Source organism: Mesocricetus auratus, unplaced genomic scaffold (genome assembly GCF_017639785.1).
Source record: "Mesocricetus auratus isolate SY011 unplaced genomic scaffold, BCM_Maur_2.0 Super-Scaffold_100004, whole genome shotgun sequence".
Classification (NCBI taxonomy): domain Eukaryota; kingdom Metazoa; phylum Chordata; class Mammalia; order Rodentia; family Cricetidae; genus Mesocricetus; species Mesocricetus auratus.
This window is the reverse complement of record NW_024429189.1, coordinates 60,129,429-60,139,373: the sequence shown is the minus strand read 5'-3', so window position 1 is coordinate 60,139,373 and position 9,945 is coordinate 60,129,429. Positions and strand designations below refer to the sequence as shown.

Below are 9,945 nucleotides of genomic sequence, written 5' to 3'. Positions count from 1 at the left end.
TTTTTAACACACAGGCTAGAGAACTAAGCATTTGCTGCCCAGAATAGCTTTATGCAGGTTCCCATCACACATTCACATCATAGTAATAGTCAGCCATGTTGGGCCCGTCCCGCTTGCGCTGCTGGGCCTGAGAGAGAAGGGGTCGGGGCCCTCGTGGCCACGGGTGCTTGGGTCTGACCCCATAGTCTAAAGAGAGAAGAGGATAAGGGTGGAGGGAACCGGGTTGCAGCCAACTCTGAAGAGGCAGTCTGGGAGTAGGAGACACAGGGCTTGGCCCTAGGGGACCTCTAGGGGCACCTGCTGTGGAGGGCGGGGGAGGGGAGGGAAACACTACCATCCACCAGGCCTGAGAGCGGCTGTGAGAGTTCCAGTGGGGCCGAAAATTCCTCAGGAACAGATCGCTGAGACCTATGGGAAATGTTGCTGGGCTGAGCCCTGACCCCGAAGGCCACTCTCCTTTGAGGGATAGCCCAGGGTGAAGACTTGATAAACTAACCCTTCCCAGGATAATGGTCAGCCTCTTCCAGAGTCTTCTAGGCCCTGAGGGTCTGGCCTTACCTCTGGGGCTGAGGTCGAAGGAGTGCGCCTGCCAGGATGAGGTAAAAAAGGAAGAGACTGAGCCCAGCCCTGGGGTACAGAGCCCCCAGCATGGCGAGAACCATTTCCTACACAGTCCCTACTGTGGTTTCTGCCTGCCCCTCCCCCAGCAGGACAGAACCTTGTGCCAATTCTCAGGGCCACCTCACAAAGGGCGTTAGTTCCAGGGCTCAGCATCAGCACCAGCACTGCCTCCCTCTGCATCCTGGAGTAGACTTTATAGCCTTGGTAGTCCTGGGACTCACTTTGTACACCAGGTTGGCCTTGAACTCAAAGATCCACCTGCCTCCCAAGTGTGGGGTCAAAGGTGTGTGCCCCACCACCAGCCCTGGAGGAGATTCTTGTCCCACACAACTGGTATTGTGTCCCGTCCAGGATACTTCCCTTCCTCAATTCTAGTGACCTGGAGTTCCACATGCTATCCACTCCAAAGCCCCATCTATCTGTCACTCTTGACTGCTGGACACCACATTATTCCTCCCTACCCACAGTCCCCGTGGTCTGCTGTGGTCCTCAGCCCCTACCCCACGGCCTTGGGCCTCTCCCATGTCACAGCTGGTGTCACCCACTCTCATCGCTGCCCACAAGTGTGTGGTGCACCACCAGACCTTTCCCTGGCCTCACGCCATCGACTCCTTAACCCTCACAGCACTGTTCTTCAGGGTTGTGCTCCATCCACGAAGACGCTGCACAGTGCTTTCTGCACACAGTGCTCTCTGCACACAGTGCTCTCCGCACACAGTGCTCTCCGCACACAGTGCTCTCTGCACACAGCCTTCCCTGCCCTGGCTGCTGTCAGGAAACTAATACCATGGGTGAGGAGTATGGCTTGGAGGTTAGTCTCTATCCAGCTCCAAAATGACAAAACTGCTACAGTTTTGAGTTTCACTGCACTGGAAGGCTTTGCTCTCCTTTGCCACCACTGCAGAAAGTGCTTATCACTGTGTGACAACACCACCTCTATCTTCAAGATCCCAGCATAGTACACACCCAGGAGTCAGGAACTGCAAGGCAGGGAACCATGTGTTGCATGGCACCAAAGCCTGCTACAGTGTGAGCACTCAGGATGCTTGTGAGGCTGAGCAGAACCAACAAACTGACAGGCTGCCCTTTCCACTGCCCCTGCTCAGAATCACAGGGCAGCATGTCAGGTTGAGCTGGGGCTACAATAGAGTGTTGGAGGAGGCGAGGCCTGAAGGACAGATGCAGACAGCGCTCTCCAAAGTCAAGGGCACCACTCCTGAGAATAGTGCAGGAACAAGTTAGGTGTGACAGCTTACCCCTATAGCCCACACTGAGAGACTGCCATGAGTCTGAGGTCAGTGAGACTTGTCTAGAAGACAGAGAGGGAAGGGCAAAGGAAGAGAGGGGAGGACACACACCCAGGACAGTCAAGTTCAGGCCCACACAGCCCTGCCAGGCCTCTTCTGTCTTCTCCACAGTGACTACAGGGCTCCAGCAATCTAATCCGCCTGAGCCAGAGTCAGTCTGCTGGGAGACTGTCATAGAGGGGGAACTGCAGCCTGTGCGGGCGCGTGCGCGCACGTGCACACACTCACGCACTCACACACATGCACACACGTGTACGCACACACGCACGCGCACACATGCACACACACACACCCATGCGCGAGCACACACATGTACACTGCCCACTTTCTTATAGCCCCAGGTTTACACTCTATCCTGTCCCAGCCCTTGCAGACCTGACTTCTGCCGTGGAGAAGAGCATCTCTTGGGGCATGGCTGGGCCTGCTGTTTAGCCCTGTAGGGAGAAGGGGAAATAGAGGCCCTGGCGGGAAAGCATAGTGGACCATGGTCATCCATGGCTTAGTTCCGCCTGTCTTCATCATGGAGCAGTGAGAAAGTATCTAGTTGCACAGTTGAGGTCAACGGTGACCCATGCTGAAGGAGGATGAGTCAGTCAGCTGTGCCGAGATGAAGGTGCCCCCTGGACCTGAAGAAACAGAACTTCCAGAGGAGGTGCTGGCTGGCAGACACAGAGCCACGTGCTGGATACTACCAGTCAGTTTTATTAGAGAAGAGGGGCCTGGGGGACTGGAGGGCCGAGGCAAGCCCCACCCAGAGCAACAGAGCACACCACATAACCCACTCCTGCATGTCTGTCAACCCCAACTGTAGAAATATACTTTCTGCCAGGAGGGCAGGTAGTCCATGAGCGGCCCTGCAATGAGAGGGAAGGAGGAGTCAGGGCCGAGCCAGGCCTCTGGCACTGCCCCACGCCCTTTTCTGACACCGCCACCATACAGTGGCTCACCTGCTGTGTCTCCTGCCTCTGCAGCTATGCTGGAGATGCAATTTACAGACAAGGACCCCCAGGATCGGGGGAGCCAAGTAGCATGACCGGCCTTTACAGTCAGGTACCCAGACAGGCCCAAGGTCCTTCCTTGCTTACCAGATGAGACTGCTCCTATTATTCAGGCCACAGAGGTAGGAGGGCTTGCCAACCTAAAACCGCCTAATTATCCTACACACAGACACTTCCAGCCACCTCCCGACCTCCATGGGTTGACAACTTAGGCCCTGGAGCTGTCACTTCCCAATTCTGTTAGGGGTCACTCTTGATTGCCCAATGATCAAACCATAAGGAGAGCAAACAGTAAGACGGGGCCATTTGTGCCCAGCGACATTACACAACCACGCTGCCCACCACACTTACTTGCCACTAGGCCAGCGCCAGGGATATGGTCTGCAAGGAGCTGGAGCAGGAAGAGGATCTTGGCCCTGAACAGGGAAGAGAAAGTGTGGTGGGGGTGGGGATGGGTCCCTGCATATCAGGAGCTAAAGGCCTTGACCTAGCACCAAGCATTTCAGAAAACAAGGGGCTAGGACAGAGCCTAAGACAAGGCCAGACCACTGGCCTGCACCAGTCTATAGCTGCACAGGGTCACAGCTCACCCACAGCTGCACAGGGTCACAGCTTACCACACTCCCCTCCCCGCTTTTCTACCTTCCAACCATTGGCATTCAGCAACTGCTTCCTGAAAGTCACTTTCAGCAAGGCCTGTTCCCTGGAGGTGTCTGATAGAAGAGCTGGCTGACCTCACAGAGATCTCACAAGCCAGTGCTCAGAGCAGCTGGCCTGGGGCAGGGCAGTGCTAAGAAAGCTGTCCTCTGGATCAAAGAGAGGCTTGTTTAACATACGGGACTTTCCACAGGCGAACTTGGGGTGGGCCATAATGATGTTGGGAACAATAAAAGAACATGTATGAGACCGAAGTATGGTTCAGGGGTAGAACACTTGCTTAGCATGTTTGAGGCCTTAGGTTTGATAGCAGCGCTAATATTAAAACAAAAACCAAAAAACAAACATCACATGTTCATTACATGCCAAGCACTGCCAAACACATTCAGTTAATGACCCCTATAGCAGCCTACCAGATGGGTGACATCACCATCCCCACTTTATAGGTGAGGAATTGACCCCCGAGGTCTTAGAGCCCAGCTCCTGCTCAGACACTCCACCACAGATCAGAGGTACCCTGGCAGGGACTCTGATCCCTCATAGGTAATGAGTGTGGGATGGGCCTCTGCTGCGTTGCCCAAGCCTCTGAAGTGCAGATACCCTGTGGTGAAAAGAGCTAGAGCTAGATGCATCCACTGTGGCCTTGCAGAGCTCTTACCCTACCCTCAATGGTCTCTCTTGCCAACAAGCACACAAGTTCACACAGCTCCAGAACCAGAAGTACTCCGCTGACCCAACCCTCCCCATGCAGCATGGACAACCCTTTTGATGCGAGGATGTCCTTACTCAGAGAAGCGGTCATAGAATGGTGAGCGCAGCAGGTAGTACAGCAGCAGGATTGTGCGGCGCCTCAGCTCTAGCCGCTCCCTTCGGGTCAGACTCTTTCTGTCACTCAGGAGACTCAGACTGTGGGGAAGGGACATAGGAACAAGGATGATCTGTGTCCCTGGGAGAGAAAGAACCACAGACCGGGATAGCCGAATGGCAGGCAGGAAGCCCCTGGGAGGAATGGAATCCTTCGCCCATGCGCACCTCGTCACGTCCACCACACCAGAGAGCAGCCAGGGTGTCCACGACCGTTGACCCCAGAAGCCCAGACTGAGCACTGACGGTCAAGCTGTCAAGGATGTCTCTAGTGTAGGGTCCAGCTCGGCTCCTCCCCAGCCCACCTCCAGCACAGCTAAGGATACAGTGCAGCAGGGGCCGGGCAATATGCAAAGACTCTGCAATGGTCTCCTGCAAACCCAGAGGTGTTGGTGGTGTGCTCAGCTCCTCCTGCTGCTGTTTCTGCTGAGCGTCCCGTTGCTGGGGGGCTCCCCAGTGCCGTGAGTGCAGGGATGGGCCTAGAACATAAGGACAAACAAGTGAGCCAGGGGCTGAAGTGGGTGCTGACAGAAGCCAAACCCTCAGGCTCACACTGACTCAGCACCTAGGTGCCTAGTGCAGTTTTATCTTCCACTTACTGTTCTGGAGGGTTCGCACCACTCTGTTTGACCTCTTTCCCACATATGACGGCTCCTGGCTGCCTGGGTTGTGGTCACCATCTGGCAGGTATAGACAGGACATAATATGAGGGACACACTCCTATCAGAGCCTGCAGAGAACATGTGTGCAGCGAATGCATGAGGAGCTACTGGGAGAACGCAAGAGCCTGTCCTGAGGCCGCAGCTGAGCAAAGGTAATTGCACCCAGGGTGCACAATTTCTTGTTGTGGTTCAACAAGAAATCTTTTCACAGAGGGAAGCATTCTGGAACCTTCCCTGGCCTGGGGAAAGGCCATCATTACCCATAGTCACAGCCAAACAAGAACCTAGGCTTCCAAGATAATGGAGGAAGAAAGGGAAGGCCCAGTTCAACCACAACTATTGGGACTAGAGGACCATGAAGCCATATTCTCTCAATCCTTTGCTCTTAGCACATTCATGTGGGAAGCACATAATTGTCCTCACTCAAGATGAGGGAAGAGACAAGGCTTAGGGAGGGGCCAAAGCAGCCAGGTACCCTGCCTCTTGAGGCTATGGTTCATAATACAGAACCAGGCCCAGAGACAATGTTTGCAGGACACCTACTTTATACTGATGTCTCTGTCCCTAGTTCCTGCAGCCCACAAGACACAAGGAGGACTCTGACACCACAAGTTCCAAGTTCAGGGATGGGAGTGTACCTCAGTGGTAGAGCACTTACCCAGCATGCACAAGGCCCTGGATTTGATCTCCAGGATAGAAATAAAACAACAAAAAACAAAAACCTCCCAAGTTTAAGTTCTGATTTTTTCCAAATCTTGTCCTTCTTATAGAATAATGGGTGCTGTGCTGATGGGAAATGTTCTCCAAATCCACAGATCAGTCCCGTGTCCCATTCCACTTCAGGGCCGAGAAGCAGCTTACCCAAGGGCTGTGCCTGGGTCTCCCTGTCCAGTGGAACAATGGGGGGTGAGGTCTGAATGCCAGTCTTGAACCAGATCAGCAGGAGCATGCGCAGGACAGCCCTGAGTTGGGAAGCAGGGGAGTCAGGGAAGGCGGTTAAAAAGCAGGTAACAAGGCTGCTCTGCTGAGCCCTCAGAGCTGGCCTGGGCCCCCCACCTGCATCCTGCCCTCCGCAACCCAACCTACTTGGCCAGCTGGATGAGAGCAATGACGAGCCAACGGCCTACTTCACCCCACACCTTGGCAGCCCCCATCTCCATGAACACCTCCACACACTCCAGCACGCTCAGCCATGTCAGCAGCTTCTGCTGGGACAGCGACTGCAAGAAGCCCAGAGGTCAGGGAGCTTCTCTAGCTCCAAGTGCTGTCCTAGAGAAAGAGGGCCTCTCTGCAGGTGGGACTCCTCTCCGAGCCTGAGTTCAAACACCAACACCACTGCTAACAGGCTGGCTGGCCTTCCTGTCTCCCTACCACTTCATGCACAGGACACGACGACAACTAATAATTGGTCCGAGGCCCTTAAAGGCATGTCTCATGCTCTGAGACCGAAACATGTGCCACATGTGCTGGTCATTGCTGTTCTGTTCCCAAGTCCCTGAGCTCCCCACGCTCGGCTCCCGGCAGAATTCTCACCACAGGCAACTTTTTCCGAAGCTCCTTCCGAAGGATTCCGTCATTGAGCAGCACAAGCAGGTTAGAGGCAGAGTACACTGAGAAGCAGAGCACGGGCTCGTGAGGCTGGCTCTGACGTGGCCTCCACCCTCCGTCCCCCGAAGCTCTACACGACACCAGTCACAAGCTGTGCTCAGCTGCCCACAGACTGTGTGGAAACCAACACGCCTCCTCTCACTTCCTGAGAGCCCCATTCTCCTGAAGATGACATCTGAACCAATAACAAATGATGACACTGACAGCCTAGCCCTTGCTCTGCTGAGCAGTGCTGGCCACTGAGCTACTCAGAACTGCCTGTCATGCCCCCAACAGCCAAGTGTGTGTGGCTCCACCCCCTCCCCTCTGCCGTCTCTGCAGACTGTCCCCCTGAAGGTCGGCATCACAGCTGCCTTTCATGACCGCCACTTGCCCCACTGACTAAGTAAACACGGCCGAGGCACTTGTAGCATGGGTCCTGAGGTTCTGACATCAAGGACTGGTCCTCAGCCTCGCTGACCATTTATTCCTGCAGTTAGGACAACGGTGCCCTCCCCATACTCATAGGACTGATGAACTAGCAAGGGCAGGCAAGTTGCTTAACCCTGAGCCAAACCAGGCAGCCACACAGGTCCTCACAGTCTCCCGACTCGGGGACACCAAGGGTCCTGGGCCGTGGACAGCTGAACTTGTCTGACTGAGTCGTGGAACATGGGTCCAAAGGGCAGCCCAGGCCCCGGAGCCAGGGTGATCATGTCCTCTGGAAGCCTTCCGCCTCCCCAGAGCCCCCTCCGCAGTCCAGAGCCCAACTCACCCAACTCAGACAGCTCGTGAGAATCGGAGAAGCGACCTGGGGAAGAAGGTACAAGCGGCGCTGGTGAGCCTCTCCCACTGCAGCCTTGGGTCCCCCTAACTCAAACACAGGGACCACTACCCTGAGTCTGCAGGGCGAGGGCCATAGGACTCATGGGTCAGGGTCCCGAAGAAATGGGTCAAAGGTCAGTGTGGCACCTGCCAGCAGGTAACTGAGGCCCCGCACTGCTGTCTCCAGCTGGGCCGTGGCGGCTGGGTGACGAGTCACGTACTCCTGGTAGCGGAGGCCCAAGAGCCGCAGCTTCTCCATCCTGCTCAGGCCACCGACAGTCCTCACTGGCCGACAGCACGGCTGGCGCGGCACCCTGCGTCCTGCGCCCTCCTTCCTGCTTCCGGCCCTAAGCCCGCCTCCCACTTGCTCAACTTCCGCAGCCCCGGTCTCGCTAAACGCTCCAAGCCCCCAAGGTCCCTTCACCCCATCTCTAGCACCTCCTCCCAGAGACCGTGAGCTCCCTCCCTCCTTCCAACCATTGGCTCCCCCACTCTCCGCCCTGACTCTCCTAGGACCTCAGGCGTCCGATCTTCAGCCATCTGGGTTGGCTGTCTTGGCGCCTGCGCAGTTGCAACTTAGCGGCAGGCTAATCAGTTCACTCTAGAGAAGGGAACACAAAGTCTCAGGCTTTCCCAGCAGATCGCCGAGAGGCTCGAGCGGGAGAGCCGCACAGCACAGGGTTTGGGATTTAAGGCGCTCGGAACCTCGAACGTTTCGCAAATGGGCTTAGTAACCCCCAGTTTCCAGTTCCCCACAAAAGCCAGTACCAGGGAAACGGAGGCAAACCTAGCTAGCACATCTTGTGCCGTGGCTTCGGTTCCAGATCCTTCAGGGCATGTGGACCCCCAAAATCCGTACCCGGATGACTGCTTCGGCGAATACCCTACCTACCCTTCTGCTCTCCACTTAGGGATGAACCTGCACATAAGTTTCTCTTATCTGCACCTCAGGTTACCCCATTTACAAAATTGTTTGGGGCCGACTTGGACCTTGTACTCCGAACGAATGTCAGCATTTTCTGGCCCTTGGATGTACCTCCTGGCTCTCAGCTAAGACCCAAAAGCTGGGGATCCACTGCTGAACGAAGCAAAAAAGCAGCTAAAGTCACAACTCCATAGACGTGGAACCGCGCAGCTGATTGGCTGTGGGAAGAGGGGCGTGGCAACTCTGCGCCATTGCGGACTCCGCCCGCGAATTTATGGTATCTGTTGAATTGTAATACGTTTGTTTAATACTCTACCAGATATTATCTTCAGACAAGGACAGGATATGCCTAATAACGCCCGTCCAGTGTATCACACGCATGTACGAAAATGTCATCAGGAAGCCCATTGTTTTGGTTTGTTTGTTTTGAAACAGAGTCTCACTATGGCTGGCCTCAAATTCAGAGATCTTTCTACTTCTACTTCCTAAGTGCTGGAATTGAAGGCGTTAATCATCACGACAGGCAAAGCGCAATTGTTTTGTACAATCAATAAACACTAATAAAATGTTCATAAAGGAGGTAGAGAGATGGCTTGGGGTTAAGAAATGCACATTTAAGAATCTTAAAAAGTTGGGTGTGGCTGGGCGTTGGTGGTGCACGCCTTCACTCCCAACACTCGGGAGGCAGAGGCAGGCAGACCTCTGTGAGTTCGAGGCCAGCTTGGTCTACAGAGCGAGTTCCGGGACATTCTCCAAAGCAATACAGAGAAACTCTGTGTTGAAAAACAACAAAACAAAACAAAACAAAAAGTTGGGTGTGATACTAGAGAGATAGCCTGGAGTAAAAGAGCACTTGTTGCTCTTGCCGAGGATCTAGGTTTGGTCCCCAGCAACCACATGAGTGGCTCACAACCATCTATAATTCCAGTTTTAGAGGATGTGATGACTTCTTATGATCTCTGCAGACACCAGGCAGGCACACATGTGCACATACAGAAAGACATGCAGGTCAACCTCATATGCATGAAATGAAATCAAACCTAAAATAAAAAACCGAGCATGGTGGCACATCCCTGTAAGTAATTCCAGCATTCGTGAAGCACGCTCAAGAGGATCACTGCAAGTGCAAAGCCAGCCTCGCCCATGTAATGAGTTCCAGGTTAGCTTTAGCTAGAGTAAGACTGCTTTTTGCTTTTGTTGTTTGTTTTTAAATTTTTTAAAGACTTTGTTTTAAAAGTTAAATTCAAATTATTTTTTAAATTGCCTACCATGTCTAGTCATGGTTAGAATGTTGATTTGTCTGAGCCAGAACCAGGGCATTTTAAATACCACACTCACCAGGAACCACAACACGCTTCCTTCCCTTTCTTTGTCTGTGTGGAGCCGAGATCCTATTGTTGTCAACCACACTCATGCCAATGCCTGCAAACAAGGATTCAGGGAAAGGTGCTCTGAACCTCAGAAGAGTCTGTGGTTTGGGGACCATAGAAGTTGTCCCT

At 53.9% G+C, this 9,945-nt stretch overlaps 2 protein-coding genes across 3 annotated transcripts; both read right to left on the bottom strand.

Moving 5' to 3' along the window:
- Positions 1–30: 30 nt before the first annotated feature.
- Positions 31–2,113, bottom strand: CUNH11orf94 (chromosome unknown C11orf94 homolog). Its single transcript, XM_005064899.4, has 3 exons — positions 559–2,113; positions 335–408; positions 31–186 (listed from the first exon to the last, which is right to left on the bottom strand). The coding sequence occupies exons 1-3, from the start codon at positions 660–662 to the stop codon at positions 65–67; spliced, it is 300 nt and encodes a 99-aa protein (XP_005064956.1). The 5' UTR covers positions 663–2,113; the 3' UTR covers positions 31–64.
- Positions 2,114–2,610: 497 nt separating this feature from the next.
- Positions 2,611–7,974, bottom strand: Pex16 (peroxisomal biogenesis factor 16). 2 transcript variants are annotated; one of them, XM_005064900.4, is made up of 11 exons: positions 7,669–7,962; positions 7,472–7,507; positions 6,643–6,719; positions 6,196–6,329; positions 5,971–6,071; positions 5,047–5,127; positions 4,774–4,926; positions 4,616–4,688; positions 4,370–4,489; positions 3,278–3,342; positions 2,611–2,782 (listed from the first exon to the last, which is right to left on the bottom strand). In XM_005064900.4, exons 1-11 carry the CDS (start codon positions 7,778–7,780, stop codon positions 2,724–2,726), a joined length of 1,011 nt encoding a protein of 336 aa, XP_005064957.1. In that variant the 5' UTR covers positions 7,781–7,962; the 3' UTR covers positions 2,611–2,723. The 2 variants fall into 2 exon arrangements, with proteins under 2 accessions (XP_005064957.1, XP_040601820.1); XM_040745886.1 differs by lacking the exon at positions 6,196–6,329 and having other exon boundaries at positions 6,643–6,829; positions 7,669–7,974.
- Between the last annotated feature and the right edge of the window lie 1,971 nt (positions 7,975–9,945).

Excerpts from the sequence above, each read along its gene's own strand:
- Pex16 (XM_005064900.4), bottom strand. The coding sequence starts at position 7,780 with ATGGAGAAGCTGCGGCTCTTGGGCCTCCGCTACCAGGAGTACGTGACT. Across the intron at positions 4,689-4,773 it reads TGCCCGGCCCCTGCTGCACT|TGCTCAGTCTGGGCTTCTGG; the intron begins GTATCCTTAGCT and ends CTTGACCGTCAG. Across the intron at positions 2,783-3,277 it reads TGGCGCTGGCCTAGTGGCAA|GGCCGCTCATGGACTACCTG; the intron begins GTAAGTGTGGTG and ends CTCTCATTGCAG.
- CUNH11orf94 (XM_005064899.4), bottom strand. The coding sequence starts at position 662 with ATGGTTCTCGCCATGCTGGGGGCTCTGTACCCCAGGGCTGGGCTCAGT. Across the intron at positions 409-558 it reads CTTCGACCTCAGCCCCAGAG|GTCTCAGCGATCTGTTCCTG; the intron begins GTAAGGCCAGAC and ends CATTTCCCATAG. Across the intron at positions 187-334 it reads GCTCTCAGGCCTGGTGGATG|ACTATGGGGTCAGACCCAAG; the intron begins GTAGTGTTTCCC and ends TTCTCTCTTTAG.